This window comes from Protomyctophum bolini (assembly GCF_963924005.1).
Source record: "Protomyctophum bolini genome assembly, chromosome: 1".
Taxonomy (NCBI): domain Eukaryota; kingdom Metazoa; phylum Chordata; class Actinopteri; order Myctophiformes; family Myctophidae; genus Protomyctophum; species Protomyctophum bolini.
Window position 1 is genome coordinate 17,485,332 of NC_137862.1, and position 16,727 is coordinate 17,502,058.

Below are 16,727 nucleotides of genomic sequence, written 5' to 3' on the forward strand. Positions count from 1 at the left end.
AGGGAGTAATTTTCTCATAGTGCCACTGGAATTGTTTCAATAATTATTTTGTTATAAATAAACTGCTCATAAGGCTTTTTGAAACTGGGCCTGGATTTTTTTAGGTTGATTGATATGTCTTCTTTCTTTCTCATTCCTGCTAAACATGATAAGTATGACTGTATAATATGATAGCATAGTGTAGCTATATGAAATATGTTTAAAAAAGTGTAACTATAACTAAATGCTCTCTCTCTCTCTCTCTCTCTCTCTCTCTCTCTCTCTCTCTCTCTCTCTCTCTCTCTCTCTCTCTCTCCCTCTCTCTCTCTCTCTCTCTCTCCCTCTCTCTCTCTCCCTCTCTCTCTCTCTCTCTCTCTCTCTCTCTCTCTCTCCTGATTTTAGATGAACTGACGCAATCACTTTCTATTTATGACTTGTGGTTGTCGTGGCTTCATGATGATCCTATTGTTGCTTTCCTTCCTGAGTACTGCATCTGGATATTCAGACAGAGACAGAGTGCGAGACTTAATGTCTAAATTTCCACTTATTGATGGGTAAACCAAGCTACATCTCTATATAGTATATATATATACACAGTATATCTTATGCATGTATACTTCTAAACATATTAGGTCTAATCATTTCCAGTACTACAGTAGGCTACCACTACCAGTATTAGAATTCAGTCCATGTTAAATCTAACTATCTAAGTGCCACAAATTATATTACTTAGTCTGGTTGGTTGGACATGGACAATGTGTCCAAATTCTCCTTTCAAAACAGTTATAGTCAGAAAGGAAAGGAATGGTACTATGTTTACCCAGGGTAACTGGACTAAACTCAAGAACTTGTTTACAGCCAGGCCCTGCTCATAGAACATTTCATGGTAGGGGTTCAATGCCTTGTCCAAGGGCACTTCAGCGGTGGTAATTCTAACGTGCCGGTCCGGGGATACGAACTAGCGACCTTCAGATATCAAGACCGCTCCGCAAACCGTTCGGCCACCGCTGCCCCCAGAGTATCCACCCACACAAATTAAGCAACTCACACAGTGCCTGTTTCTTGTCTGTCTGTCCATCTTTCTTTCCACCTGTCTATCAGTCACAATGACTTTGCCCTGCAGTTGAGGATCCTTCATAACAATCGTCTGAGTCAAATTGACCTTCATAATGTCAGCAAAGTGGCCACAGACATCAGCCGCCTCCAAACAGGGCACGTTCAAGCTCAGGTACTGTCATTTATCCTTCACTCTTGACTGAAGACCAGGCATAAACGCAAACTAGGATTGGCTCAGAAAAGCTTTGTTGTGTTTATTTGTTTGGACCCTTAATCAGAATTTCTGAGTGGCACTCAGTATAGATTATTCATAATTTGCTAAGATACAATAAAGTGTAAGGTGTAAAGATTTGGTAGGTGACCGGGTAGGGTATTGAACATGAACCACAATTATGAATTTGGATGGGTTTAATGTGCAAAAGGGTAAAATCAGTCCTCAATGGCTTCTGACAGAAATACGAGGGGACAGGGATTATTTATTATTTTTATTAGTATTTATTTATTTATTTTACATGAGGTGGGCGTTGTCATCTTCTACTACGTGCTGAAAAGCTGTTTTGCTGACTGCCTTGTAGCATAGTGGTCTATAGACTCAACTTTCAATCGACACCTCCTAGGTTTAAAGCCCTTATTTTTCGCAATAAATTAATGTTTTAGACCGTGACAGAGTCTGTGAGGTTAGAGTTAGTGTTAGGGTTCAGAAATACATTTATCACACTGTATTTCTATCAGAAATGCATTAATCAGATGGTAAATTGTGTCAGAAATACAGTTACCAGACTGCTAATTCTGTCAGAAAGACGACGTTCTGCGTTCGGTGCCACTCAAAGTGAGGAAAGCCTCGCCCCTAGTATGTTTGTCAGAAGCAATTGAGGGCTGATTTCACCGCGCTGCGTTTAATGTCCGCTAAAAACGGGCACTCAAATTGTAATGGCGCTTTCATTCTGTCTGTCCTCCATAGAACTATGCATACTGAGTCACGTAATAACCATGCATCTCCATTCTATTATTGCTGTGACCACATAACATGCTGTTGTGTTCCCCACTCTCCTACATGATTGTTCTGCACTATTGTCAGGTGTTTTCAGTCTATGTGCTGTGTGGGGCCCAGGAGAAGGATGCAGTGAGGCTGACCCTGGAACAAATAGATGTTGTCAGACGCATGTGCACCGAGTACCCAGCCCTAGAGCTGGTCACATCTGCCCAGGGTAAAGTAGACTCCAGTAGAGTAAAGGTTAACCACTTTCAACATGGCATTCCTATGTCGGGCAAAAATAGCTGATCTACAAGCTCACAATGTGTCGCATCAGGACGTGTTTCCGTACAAAACAAAATCTCCACATCGTCAGGCCATTCCAAAATGTTCTATAACTTTTTCATACTGCAAGAGTTAGACCGAATCATCATGACATCACCACAAACTAAACTTTATTTGCCAGTAGATAACGCAGGCATGCAGTGTCGTATTGACTATTAGAAATATATAATTTTTTAATAAATATCCACAGGTTGACAAACTAGACATAGCAAATGTTCTGAACACTTTACTTTATCTTGTGAAAACGCCCATAGACATTCTATCCGGAAATGCCCATTTGTTTACCAACATTCAAAAATTCTGGTCTAATGGCTATATTACTATTAGTACTGTACAAATGTGTGATGTTCAGATTCACTGTCTATAATTTCCTTCTATGCACCACACTCTCGTGGGAGGTTACACATTTGTATGCAGAGCCACATCCGACTGCAGTTCGTGTTCAAACTTCCAGCATAAAAGCTTAGTGCTGAGGTCTTTGGGAGATAAGTGCCTTGGCATGGAACTTCAGACATAATAGCTCTTTTCCGTATTATGTGTACTAGTGCTTCCGCTCATGATGGTGTGTTTGTGTCTGTCTGTCTGCCTTTCGTTCCCGGCAGGACTGAAAGACACAGAGATGAAACATAAGATAGCATGTCTGATGAGTATTGAGGGAGGCCACTCCATCGACAGCAGTCTGCCAACCCTGCGTATGTTTTACCAGCTGGGTGTTCGCTCCATGGCCCTCAGTCATAACTGCAATACACCCTGGTAAGGGGTATACATTTTGTATGCTGTCTATGCTTTATTTTAATCTCATAACATTACACACAATGGAAATAGTTGACTATGGGTGTAAGGACCATGAAATGTCCATAACTAAAATTGTGCAACACACATACCTGTAAAGATGTACGTACAGACACAGAGGTAGCCTGTGCACAACTGCACACACACGATGGTATCATGGATGTATTTGATTTCTTTCCCCCGAACTGTTGTGTTGGAAAATAACTAAGCTACACTTGGTTGGTAAAGTCGACAACAGTACAGATTCTCACAACAAACTGAAGACGATGGGCATTCCTCAGTCGCATCTAGAGTTTTTAATACAAATTTGAAAATTTTCAGAATTCTTAGGTTGATTGGGTTTTAGAAGGCGTTTTTAGAATCAGCCTCAGGTCTAGATGTACATCCTTTACAAAGGAGACCAAAGTTCGTAAATGTTCGTCAAGCCATATCGTAATGCATATGAGTAATGTGCTCCTTGTCATGACAGGGCTGAATCCTCCTCAACTACGTACAAGTTATATCAAAGGCAGAACAACAGCCTGACACACTTTGGTAAGGTAAGTTCAATCTTTTAGCAATGCTTTTGTATCCACGTTGGTCTGCTGAATTTGTGACAAAGAAACAAGAATGTTTGCCTATTACATGCCCTGAATGGTTAGGGCGGCGGTGGCTCAGGTGTAGAGTGGCTGGATGGTAACTGCAAGGTTGCTAGTTCGAACCTGGGCTCCCCCAGAGTTAGTGTCTTTGAGCAAGACACTGAACCCGTAATTGCTCCTGATGTGCTGTTTGGTGCCTTGCATGGTTTCCGCCACCATCGGTGTATGAATGTGTGTGTGAATGGGTGAATTAATGCACAATCTATGTAAAGCGCCTTGGATAAAGGTGCTATATAAATGCACGTTTGTCCCAGTCTGTACATGGCTGCTGTAATGTCCTCAGTGGGAGTGAAATGTCTTTCTTCCATACTGCGACAATGCGCGTAACTGTGTGTGACTGTGTGTTGTAGGCGGTGGTGGAGGAGATGAACAGACTGGGGATGATCGTGGACCTCTCTCACAGCTCCTGGGACACGGCTAGTGCTGTGATGAGGCTCTCCAAGGCTCCGGTCATCTTCAGCCACTCCTCTGCCTACTCCATCTGCAACCACAGCCGCAATGTTCCCGACCGGCTACTGCATCAACTGGTGAGAAGAACATTGGGGTTGAATGAAATCATTGATCAATTCAGCTTGAAGCTAAAATCGTGCAATAATAGAGAGATTGATGACTTGTGGTGAGGGCCGGGTGCCAATGCATGCCTTGTACTATAGTACGCACACACACACACACACACCCTCCCTTCAACTTCCAGTAATTTCTGACTTTTAATCTTGTTTTTTTACATATCTACATTCCTCTTCCTTTTTACCCTCGCTCTCACACACACACACTGGTGAGAAGAACGTTGGGGTTGAATGAAATCATTGATCAATTCAGCTTGAAGCTAAAATCGTGCAATAATAGAGAGAATGATGACTTGTAAGTGGTGAGGGCCGGGTGCCAATGCATGCCTTGTACTATAGTACGCACACACACACACACACACACACCCTCCCTTCAACTTCCAGTAATTTCTGACTTTTAATCTTGTTTTTTTACATATCTACATTCCTCTTCCTTTTTACCCTCGCTCTCACACACACACACACACACACACACACACACACACACACACACACACACACACACACACACACACACACACACACAGTGCATGCAGTAGATTCTCCTGTGTTGTTGTTTCAGAAAAAGAATCAGGGATTGATCATGGTGAATCTCTACAGTGGATTTGTTGCTTGCAAGGGCCAAGCGAACGTCTCAGTTGTGGCTGGTGAGTCAAACTGTTATGATGTAATTATTATGATTAAGTATGTTAGGTTTATGTATGAGATTATTTCTAATGAGCTTACAGGTTTGCCATGTAATCCCATCGTGTCTTTCAGACCATTTTGACCACATTAGGAAGCTGATTGGAGCTGAGTCAATAGGAATTGGAGGAGACTATGAAGGCGCTACTAAGTAAGTATATAATTTAATTGGAAAAGAATGCCCAAACATCATACACTTAACCACTTTCAACCTGGTGTCCCTACTTTGAGAATTACATTTGTCTTTATCAATTAAAAAAGGTTTCAAAAGCTGCCAACAAGTTGCCAGATTGTAGGATATTGTCATCACTTTTGTCAAACAACAGGGCATTAATTAATGCAGTTAAAAAGATGAAATATGGACATAAGTTTCATCTCGACAGTGACGATATGGAGACACAGTGACAAGACAAGACAGACCACTGGAAGGAAACTGGAACTTTCCTGTCACTGTTGTGAGAGTGGCCATTTATTTAAGCTTTTAGCTATACTGTGATCAGGTGATTATGTAATATTGACATGTCTGTGGTACTTTGCAGCTTCCCTCTGGGGCTGGAGGATGTGTCCAAGTATCCCACCCTGATCCAAGAACTCCTCCGAAGGGACTGGTCAGAGTCTGAGTTGGCTGGTGTCCTTCGACTCAACTTCCTGCGAGTGTTCGAGGAGGTGGAGAGGGTGAGCCGGAGTGCCGACGTATTTTATATGAAGTTGTTTTATGTGGCTGGATGTACAGTACGGCGCCATATTTTATCAGTAATTTAACGTATCATTAAGCTTTTAAAAGGTTATTTTCTTGAAGCCATTCTGCTTTATTAGATATTGCAGTGGTGAAAGAGGTGTTGGAGCCATGGAACAGGTCATGAGCTGGATTATAAACACAGTTCCCTGCAGTAGAATGACAATTTGTAAAAATGTATCCATTCTAGGAATTTAGTATATTATTTCAAACTAAAGTCATTTTTCATAGAACAGTGATATTAATGGTGATATATTATGTTGTAGGGTAGTAGGGTAAATGTATGTGAGGTGTTGCTTCACCGTGTGTCTTTTGTATTGTGCTGTATTGTATTTTATTGTATTGGGTGCAGCTGGTCCATAGTTGTCTCCAAGACAAATGTCTCCCCAGAGACAAAATAAAATAGCCCTGATTACTTGGTAGGCTACCTGTAATCAATTTGTCCCATGACATGACACACAGCGAAAGAACATACATTTCAACCGTAACATATAATTGATCCTGATTCCTCACTCATTATTAGATGGCGCCATTCTGTGTACAGTACTTGCATTGTGTCCTTTTGAGAAATTTGACACCATTGATGGGGATTCCAAACTACAGCCTTTCTCTTCCCTGTAAAGTTAACACTGAAATAAAAGACACTGTTGTTGGGTCAATAAAAAATAAAATAAAAAAGGTTTACAGTCAAATGTTTCCCCATGCAGGTGCGTGATACTCTGACTGGGAGCCTGCCTAGTGAAGTGCAGATACCCCTGGAGGAGGTTCAGAACCCCTGCAGGCTGCTTCTCACACGTCCCCACCAGGGAGGACAGAAGAGTGCCACCTCCTCGGTCTGCATTACTGGATCTCCTGGTCCCATGAGGCCACTTGTAGGGGCCTTGGTTCTGCTGCTGACTGCCAACCTGTTTGCACTTGTGTGATTTGGAGTGATTGTTGAAATGAGTGTGTAATGCATTAGCTATAGTATTCCGAGTACACACAACAATCGATTTGTAACTTTTAGTTTTTTTTCTCACGCACGCACGCACAGCCTGGTCGCCTCCTCATTCGCAACAACAAATCTCTCATATTCGCTGCTGGGCTCAGCTCCCTTGTCCAGCTGCCCAAAGCGCCTCCTAACCTCCTCCGTGTACCTGGCTTGCAGGCCTGGGTCGGCTGCGAATGCCTTCCAGTCGTGCCGGATCTTGGGGCTTGGCTTGGGGACCCTGAGGCTAAGTCGCACTCTCATGGATACCACCCGGTGGTCAGAACCCACAGAGTTAAAGGTGTTGTAGGGTTCCGCGTTCAAGATGGAATTCCTCCATTTTCGTCTCACTAGTATGTAGTCTAGTTGACGTCTCATACCGGTGGGCCGGTCCTGGAAGGTCCATCTTTTGCCCATTCTTTTTCTGAACATGGTGTTTGCAGCTAGTAGTTCTTGTTCCTGGAGTAGTGTGGCAAGGTACGCTCCATTCCGGTTTGTGTCCTCATGGAAAGTGTATGTCGCGTCCGTTCGTCCGAGTCTCGCGTTAAAGTCCCCCAGAATCGCAAGAAAATTGTGTGCCGGGACGCTTCGGACTGCCGTTGCTAGGTCCCTGTAAAACTTCTCCGCTTCCTCGACTGACGCCACGTTGGTGGGTGAATACACTGCCATGATGGTTGTTACTGGACTGCTACTAAACTCGGCGATGAGGATCCGCTCTGAGAATCGGTGGGTTTTCCGCAGTGTCTTACGTGCTCTAGGGCTCAACAGCAGGCCCACACCTCCGGTTGCTGCCTGGGCTTCGTTCCTCCATGCCGAGGAGGTGACGAAGGTGTAACTCTCAACCCTGCAGTGTTTGATGGTGATCTCATTGTGCACCCTTCTGTGCTCCTGGACTCCTAGGATCTCCACTCCTCTGCTCTCTGCACAGTGTGTGAGCTCCTCCAACCTCCCATCTTCTCTGACCGTGCATGCGTTGAAGGTTCCCATTATAAATGGTTTCCTGCAACGCAAGATTGCATTAGACCGTGTGCTGTTTTCGGACTGAACCCTCCCTTGCGGGTTTAAGGTCCAATCGTCATGTTGTCCCCCCGGGGGAGGACCAGCACTACGGTCCGCTGCTAGGCTCCTGCGGACTCCCGCCGCTGGAAGTATAGGTTTTGAAATGACTAGACTTTCCATGGTTGACTTTACAATGCTATATAAGAACTGTGGGGCGCAACTCCTCACAGTCCTGGTTTTAATTCGGAGTGTCCTTCTCCTAGGTGGGTTGCCTCGGCTATGAGCTCCACCTGCCCATGCTATTTACCCATAACTGGGGCAGTGGTTGGTAAGGTGCCAGGGCGTGTCCACACACCGGTGGGCCTGCACACCTCACCTCTGGGGCCCACTGCTGCTCCGAGATCCCCTGCATTTTAGTTTGGTGTCCGCAAGGACACATATCCGTGTGTGGCCACGAGGAGGCACTGCAGGAGTCTTGGTGGTGGAGAGGCTGTGTACCGGCAGGAGGAGACTTACGCAACTCAGCTCCTCTTTTCACCCCCCGCGAGGAGGGCTAGCCGACGGCAGTAGCTGAAAGCAGAGAGTAGCAAGCAGGAGCAGCATGCAACATGCACTAACTACAAGCACTTCTACACAGTACTACTGCACTGACGCATCACACACCCTGTGCTAAAAGCACACACACACAACACAACACACATGGACAATTGGACAGGCAGGAAGGCAGACAGCTACTCATAGACAGACAGACAGCTACTCATGGACAATTGGACAGGCAGGAAGGCAGACAGCTACTCATAGACAGACAGACAGCTACTCATAGACAATTGGGCAGGCAGGCAGACAGCTACTCATAGACAGACAGACAGACAGCTACTCATGGACAATTGGACAGGCAGGAAGGCAGACAGCTACTCATAGACAGGCAGACAGACAGCTACTCATGGACAATTAGGCAGGCAGGCAGACAGCTACTCATAGACAGGCAGACAGACAGCTACTCATGGACAATTAGGCAGGCAGGCAGACAGCTACTCAGACAGGCAGACAGACAGCTACTCATGGACAATTGGACAGGCAGGCAGGCAGACAGACAGCTACTCATAGACAGGCAGGCAGACAGCTACTCAGACAGGCAGACAGTAAGACAGCTACTCATTGACAGACAGACAAATAACTACTCATGGACAGACAGACAGACAGGCAGGCAGGCAAAGAGCTACTCATGTTATGTTATTATGTTATTATAACAGCTACTCATGTTATGTGCAATAATTTGTGCAGTTATGGAAACAGCTCTTTGTGTTTATGCAAGAAAATGTAACACATTTATTTATTTACATATTGTGTGCATGCACATTGTACTTTGATACATTTTGCGAAAATAAAGCAATTGAAAGAGAGAAGTTATCAAGTATCATTAATGTCGTAATTTGATCTACTGGCCCCTGGCCCCTTGCCATTTTTGTAATGTGGCCCACAGGTAAATCTATTTGAGTATCCCTGATCTACACTATAACTGAATATAGGAGGGGCTAGGCACCTCAAAAATAGAGATGGCCAAGGACTGACCCCTGAGGGACTAGACAGTAGACGGTTATGGGGTGATGAGAGCGAACCTCTCCAACAAAGCGACCAGTCAAGTATAGGAGTAGGATAACCACTTGTGTGCTGTTCTTAATGTGACTGCATCAAATGCCGCAGAAAAGGATTAATGATGATTAAATAGATGGAGGCAGTAGAGTGGTTCTGTGTCTGCGAGGATCGAGTGCTGTTTCAGTAGTATGTGTGTACATACAATATACACACAAACATATGTCTGTCGGCCATCATGACACCACAACATATTAACCACTTTATCCCTATGGCCCTAAATAGATCATGTGAAGTGGACTGAAACAAGAAATTGTCAATATTTCTCCTTACATTTAATACAATACATTAACTCATTAGCTCATGAATCAATTCAGCACAAGACCTTACCCTGGGGCCCATGGAGACAGCGTCAGTCAGCAGATCCAGTCCCAGCATGAGGGCATGGGCATCAGCTCCAAACATGACATCCCCAGGGATTTTGAATAGGCCAACCTTTGTGGATATACATATCTACTAACACAGTCAGTTTTACGTGCAATAAATTGATTGCACTATCCTATAAGAATAATGCATTCTTGAATGATGTACTTTTGGTGACTTCCTTTGTTTATCTCTGTTGCCACAATCTCAGTCAATGGCGATGTAGAGATCGGGAACATCATTCGCAATGCCATTCAAATAAAAAGGGCAACTTCCGAGTGAAGAAGCATGGCGTACCATTTCAATAAAAATTTCAACTTCCTGTTGATATTGCTATTTTTATTGTTTAGAAAACCTGGATTGTATCCACTGATCTGGATCTTCAAATAGTATATCATTCGGGAATAGATGAGCATTCTGAGAAAATAAGCCACCTACAACCTTAACGTATTGCGATTTGTGAGGTTGTAAATTGGCTGTTTTCGCTGTTTGATGTACAACCAATATAGTGCTAAAGTGGTTAGTGGTTAGTCTTAGCAAAAAGAACAAAATGCCAATATTTGTTCTTAATACTTTAGTGTGTAAAATAATGCAGCACACTAACTTAACTTGGGGCCCATGGTGACAGCAAATCAAAGACAACGCAAAACTGAGTTAGTCAGTGCTACAAATGAATGATGCATCAACATTCATGCAGCCATAAAACTGACTACAGAGATATTTACTTCTTGTTTCTTGTTCTCCTCGAGGACTGAGTGGACAGCCTCTTCAGCTTGCTGATCAGTTTTCATGATCAATCTCATCTAAAGACAAAAGGCAAAAACATTATCACAGCATGATGGCGAGAGAATATTGAGGTATAGGTCCAATTAGACTGCTGTAGAAAATGTAGCACGAAAAATAGCATTGTGATTGTCGCTATTCATGCAACACCGTTGTACGACTTAGTATAAAATATGGTTAAAGAAAACTTACGGTATATTCGAGGGAGGTAAGTTACATGCAGCATTTTTGAACTACTGCATTTTAATCCTTTATTTGACCTAAATAAAATGTACTTATATTATAACATAATTTACATTGTCTGATTTCAGCTCATTAATTAAAAAAGATTGTTTGGAAAAATGAAAGTCAGATGATGTTGATAACCTTCCGTGTTTTATTGAGTCATACAAAACATACAGTAGTTTCCTATACTGTACTCTATGGTGACCTGGATTGTACTTCTCCAGACAGTCAAAAAATAGCTATTATACAAAGGTAATAATTCACATATTCGTATACAAATCTCTTTCCTATAGACAATAAAACTCTGCCCAATACAAAACAACCATAAATTATTGACCTTTAAAAAAAATCTCTTGATAACTTCTGGCATCGACATTTACAGACCTTTATGAAATTTGTGCCACCTGCAGAGCATATTTTATTCCTTTTGTTCATTATCTACAGCCCCGTGTTCCCAGCCTCTCTCATTGGGGAAAACTGACAAAATAAATAATAAAATAAATACAAACTAGCTATCAAGAGCTGTTTGAGGTTCTAAATTTGGCAACACTTGAAAACCATTGCAGTAACTATACATGTGCCCTAGCCAAGATTGCTTCTCGTGACTAGATAACAGATAACGGTCTTTTCTTCAAACCACAATGAAAATACTGACAAGTGAAATTCTATTTGACGGGTTCACACAATGAAATGAATGGGTTTTGAAGTCATCTTTTCAGGGGGAAAAAAGGTATAGAATGGCAAATGTGTGTCAGGTCCCCTATTGTTCACCAGTATGCTACAAAAAAAGGAATAAACTTGTAAGAATCCTGGCCCAGAGTCCACAACTGTCTGGAACACTGTCCCTTTCTGTCCAGTGGCATAATGAGTGTAGTCAAGGCCAAGTATTGTTGACCCACTTATAGTGGCTTGTAGTTGGTCAAGAGTATATAGTGATGACCTCCCGGCCTCCCCCTCTGACCAGCAGCACTCTCTCCAGGCCTTCGGTCAACACCTCCAAGAACTCCATATCTGAGCCAAAAGTTATGGAAGAACCACAGTGAAAAATGGCAACATTATGCAGACTCCAATATTAGCGCCTGGAGGTGTGGCAGTGTTGTTGCATTATCCCTAAAATTGCTATCTTGCCCACACATATTTGGGAAAGGACATAGCAGATTCTAAAACCACCCACTATGCCAAACAATATTGAGAGGTCTCCTCTCCTAATTCTCCACAATCTCTGTGATTTTAATTTTCCTATAATGACTGCTAAAAAACAATTCATCGTTGCAGCCCTACAGCAGTATGTTAGTGTATCTATGACAGTCTCTGACGTACATAAGGGTTTTACAGTGCCTTTCATTTTGCCACCCCTTTGATTGCTCATTAATAAAATCAGCAGTGTAATGTGTGGTTGGAAGCAAAACATGGCAATCGCATGGCACACGATTTAGACACCATCATTGCATATTAACATGAGTTTTCGATTGTAAACCCCATAAAATAATAACATGTGCATTTGTTTATACTTCCTGTAAATGTGCCAAAGGATACAGTTTTCATCTCCGTCTGTGTTCCGTGGGGGTCCGGGCATGTTGAGCAGAACTAAGCGAGCGTCGTGGGACTTGTTGACTATCACCTCATTCAGCTTCACGGCTGTGTGCATCCGCCGCACGTTGGACTGGTCTCTGCCAGATGGGCACAAAGAAAGAAAGAAAGAAAGATGCATGTTCAGTGACAGAAGTCAACAGTATAAAAACCTGTGAGATGTTAAGATGTCCTTGAGCTCAAGGCATTTATAGTAAATAAATGGTAAAATTGCTGAATCGTGTGATTCTATTTTGAGGAGGATGCAAAAAAAAGTCTGAGATAAAACTTCCCAGTGGGTTCAGTTGTGCATGCTTTCCCTCAAAAGGGAAAGCATGCACCTGGAAGTTATGACTGAGAGTCATTTTCTTGTTTTAATCTGATTTGTTATCCCGTCTGATCCAGGAGCACCTTTTACTATTATAACTCTATTGACTTTTACCTAAGAAATCAATCTACAAGCATCAGCTTTGAAGAATAATTCCTTGTCAAACTGATTACTTCAAAGTCCAGTCATTTAAATCACTTCATATAAAATACAATTAAATCACCTAGTGATTAAAAAGAATACATAGGAGGAAACCAGACAGACTCACGGTTTGAGACTGATGAGTTCTCTGAAGTTCTCTGGTGCGTGAGCCTTGTTTCTCCTCTCTGCCTCACACTTCTCCTTGGTCCAGGTCATCTGGACCTTCTCCGGAGGAGGCTCCACCACCTCCTCCTCTTCATCAGAGTACAGGCTGCCCATACGCACCAACGAGTGCCTGTCCTTCACCAGCTGGGCCTGCAGAGAACACAGCAAACTGTTCTTTTCTCCAGAGTGACTTTGAATGCAATGTTAACTGCCGTGGAACAGGACAATGAGCGCATATCTCATACGGCCAGAAAACCATCCAGGCCGCTGTCACATTGTGAGCTGTGACAAATGACAACAGGTAGGTCATATTTGGATGGGAAGCTACTGTATGAATGTCGGGGTGGTTACGTAGCGTGGCTCCTATTTTCTTCACCGCTTTCCTGACATATTCCCATATCCTTGTCATTGTATCATTTTATTATTGTGTTTCCTTTGCTTGATGTTTTGTGCTATACAAATAAAATTGCCTTGTGTATCTACACTCTACAATAATCTAAAAATCAAAAAACATATGTTTTCAGAAAATCTAAAATGACACAGGTGCTTTAAAGGTATAAGAACGTATAGGCTTTCCCGGTGGTCTTAATTAGCCTGGAAACCAGATGGATCTGCCAGTGCACTTGCTTTGATTAATCTGATCCCTCTCGGTTGTGATTGGATTTGGCTGCCCCCGAAGTTGTGGGGAACCAATCAGGGCCCATTACGCAAATATGGGGTGGGTTTATCACCGGCCCTTGTAAATGCAGGTTCCACACAGATTCCAGACTAATAGTGATATTAGTCTGGCCATGCCAGGCTAGATCTTAATGGGATAACAACTTAACTATTTTAAATACACTTACAATGTTCCGTAAACATCAAGAGAATACGTTAATGTTTTAATGGTTTGAGACTAGGGTTGTCCCGAAAATTGGATCGGGTGATCGGAAATCGGCTCCGATCTCATAATTTTCAAAAGATCGGAATCGGGGAGAAAAGATCGGATTTTTTATTGTCTAATGTAAATCTCAAAGAAAGATGTATAAGCAATGAGATTTTGTAAAAACTGTTGTGTTTATGCTAGTTGTTTTCCTTCTGGTCCCAGTCAGAGATCATCAAACAAAGACTAGTCACACTCAGAGGCGTGAAAGACACCTATGACGAAAACAAAGGAAATGCAACCCCCGCTTGCATGATGGCATAGGTGTCTGTAGTACTCTCTCTGAATGAGAGAGATACTCTTTAAGAGTTTTAACTTGACTTCAGTTATATAAGCTGTAGAACTGTATTCACTCTAATTCACCTATACATCGTTATTTTATAGAAAGAAAAATAAAACACAATGACAGTCATTCTAATAAAAGTAGTAGTCACATTTTGCCTTTTAATAATTGAAAGGCAACACAACAGACTACTGTACAATGACTATAATCATAATGTATGAGTGACATATACATTAGGATATTTGCTATTGTGATATGGCATAAGTATAAATATAAAGATCGGATCGGGAAAGATCGGTATCGGTATGTCTCAAAATCAAATGATCGGAATCGGATCGGGAGCAAAAAACGTGATCGGGACATCCCTAGTTGAGACCAATTTATTTCACTGTGGGAGTCGATCACATGTAGCCCAGAAGTCGATCTGCAATATTATTGAGTCACCTCTCTGTCTCGTTCTGCACTGGACAGCCTCATCTGTCTGAGCATCTGGGAGCGCTGCTCCATCATCAGGGTCCTCTCATAGGTGTAAGCCGAGATGTCACTGTCATGCTGGGAAGAGTCAACAAGAAGCCATTTGTTAAATGTTTGAGGAGCAACTCTTTCTGCAAATTACTTGATATTTTGCCATTTTAAGCCTGGCTCTATAATACTTTTATCATATCCTGGCTGTCGGGCAGAAACCTTGTATACAGTATCCATATTTTGACTTTTTTTGTTTGGAGAGGCGCTAGCCCCTCCAATACAAAAAAAGAAAAATGTCACTACTGTGACACCAAAAACTGATGCACTTACATGCAAAGGTAAATACTTGTTCTTAGTGTATTTAAAGAAAGCAAGTTAAAGTTACGCAAAACACCTTATGCGCTTTGTCAAGGACAATAATTGCAATGTTGTATTGAGTTATCAACATAGAGATGTGTTATTGCACTGCTCTAGTGAGTGATAATTGTGACACGAGTGTGGATTATGCACCTGTTAATGAAGACAAATTCCTGTACAGTTTATTCCTGTGTACAGGAATACACAGGTGCATTCAGTGGTGGAAATTAACTAAGTAGATGTACTGAAATACTTTAAGTACAAATTTGAGGATTTATCTTACATTATTGGAGTATTTGTTAATTACTTTTACTCCACTACATCTCAGAGGCAAATATTGTACTCCACTAGTTACTTTGTGGATTTCTATCATTACCGTTTTACAAAACATGCATTAATCCCTATGTATTTACAATCCCTACAAGCCCAATCCCTACAAGCTCAAAACATGTCGCATGACTTTCTGCACAAGTACTTTCATTTTGGTACTTTAAGAACAGTTTTATGCCAATAATACATTTATACTTTAACAGAAAGGACGGTTCTTACCATCTCCACCACCTCTACCTCAGCTTCGATTCTGAGCTGGTAGAGGAAGGTGGCCAGATCCTTCTTCATCTGGATGCTGTTGTCATCCATCTGGGCCACGGTGAAGATACGCATCTTACATTTCCTCCAAACCTGAAACCCAATCCCAAACCAAAGTGTCAATGATGATAAATTAACACTTCCATGTTGTTATGTTGTGTATTCTTCAGATACAAAATATATGATAATTCACAATGAAAAGTCAGTGTGGTGCTCTCGATAAGCTGTCTGTAAACATTGTCTTGTTTTGTTTCCACAGTTTTGCAGCAATAACAACAGTAACAAAGTAAAAAGATAAGGGAAGAAAAAAGATGAATAGCAGTAATTGTACGACAAGTTTGTCAAATATGTCAGAAGTTCATACGTTAGTCCAAGCACGCATTGACACACTGGCACATGACACTTTTTTTAACCTCAATGTGTGCTACTGAAGGACCAACACATAAACTAGAAATAGAATAGCTATTGCTGCTATTCTTCTTTGCTTCCTTTATATTTGTATTCTTTGTTAATGCTTATCATTGCAGGAAAAAATGACAAAATAATCTTCAGCAGTTTAAGAACCTCCTCTTACTTTGTGTTGTTTGAGCAGGAAGGGCAGCAGCATCAGCATGCCTCCGTCGTGAACGATCCACCACACATCGATGTTGCCGTCTATGAAGCGCTCGTGGTTGCTGGGGTAGAAGGACACGTTCTTGGGTACCATGAGAGCCAGGTGGGCGGCTGTGGTGCATCGCACCGTGTCTGGGAGGGAGGGGACGCACACACAGGGAGGAAGTGAGTAGTGAGTCAACTTTTTGTCTGTACTGTACAGCCATGTACTCATTGGACACACATTTTACCTTTGCTTTTAGTACCGTATTGTGCCGAATATAAGACGTGCCGAATATAAGACGACTAAGAAGACCCCCATTTTTCAAGACTCATTTGTGGAAAATAGTCACTTCGACACTTACAGTAACTCTTTACAGTCATACCAAAGACTGTAAAAATGGGACCCAATGCCTCCCTGCTTGACACTCAGCATCAAGGGTTGGATTGGGGGTAAGTCCCTGCGACATACTAGCGTCATGTCCAGGGGGTGTACTTGTACATCAAGCTGCCTCACGCTACAGAAACAGGAGATAGGCTCCTGCCCTATGGGCCTCAT

At 42.4% G+C, this 16,727-nt stretch overlaps 2 protein-coding genes across 2 annotated transcripts in view; one reads left to right on the forward strand and one right to left on the reverse strand.

Moving 5' to 3' along the window:
- The first annotated feature begins 385 nt into the window (after window positions 1-385).
- Window positions 386-6,712, forward strand: dpep2 (dipeptidase 2). The gene is made up of 10 exons (XM_080767023.1): window positions 386-533; window positions 1,081-1,207; window positions 2,114-2,243; window positions 2,956-3,106; window positions 3,615-3,684; window positions 4,134-4,310; window positions 4,912-4,996; window positions 5,109-5,184; window positions 5,573-5,708; window positions 6,477-6,712. The coding sequence occupies exons 1-10, from the start codon at window positions 409-411 to the stop codon at window positions 6,690-6,692; spliced, it is 1,293 nt and encodes a 430-aa protein (XP_080623149.1). The 5' UTR covers window positions 386-408; the 3' UTR covers window positions 6,693-6,712.
- A 4,175-nt stretch (window positions 6,713-10,887) lies between these two features.
- slc12a4 (solute carrier family 12 member 4) overlaps window positions 10,888-16,727 on the reverse strand; it is a 40,422-nt gene continuing 34,582 nt past the window's right edge. Inside the window, exons 19-24 of the mRNA XM_080756968.1 lie at window positions 16,152-16,321; window positions 15,539-15,670; window positions 14,612-14,719; window positions 12,925-13,112; window positions 12,296-12,429; window positions 10,888-11,770 (exon numbers count right to left, since the gene is read on the reverse strand). Of these exons, the coding sequence (XP_080613094.1) occupies window positions 11,679-11,770; window positions 12,296-12,429; window positions 12,925-13,112; window positions 14,612-14,719; window positions 15,539-15,670; window positions 16,152-16,321 (824 nt within the window). The 3' untranslated portion in view covers window positions 10,888-11,678. The remainder of the gene's footprint in view (window positions 11,771-12,295; window positions 12,430-12,924; window positions 13,113-14,611; window positions 14,720-15,538; window positions 15,671-16,151; window positions 16,322-16,727) is intronic.

Excerpts from the sequence above, each read along its gene's own strand:
- dpep2 (XM_080767023.1), top strand. The coding sequence starts at position 409 with ATGACTTGTGGTTGTCGTGGCTTCATGATGATCCTATTGTTGCTTTCC. Across the intron at positions 2,244-2,955 it reads GCTGGTCACATCTGCCCAGG|GACTGAAAGACACAGAGATG; the intron begins GTAAAGTAGACT and ends CGTTCCCGGCAG. Across the intron at positions 4,997-5,108 it reads GAACGTCTCAGTTGTGGCTG|ACCATTTTGACCACATTAGG; the intron begins GTGAGTCAAACT and ends CGTGTCTTTCAG.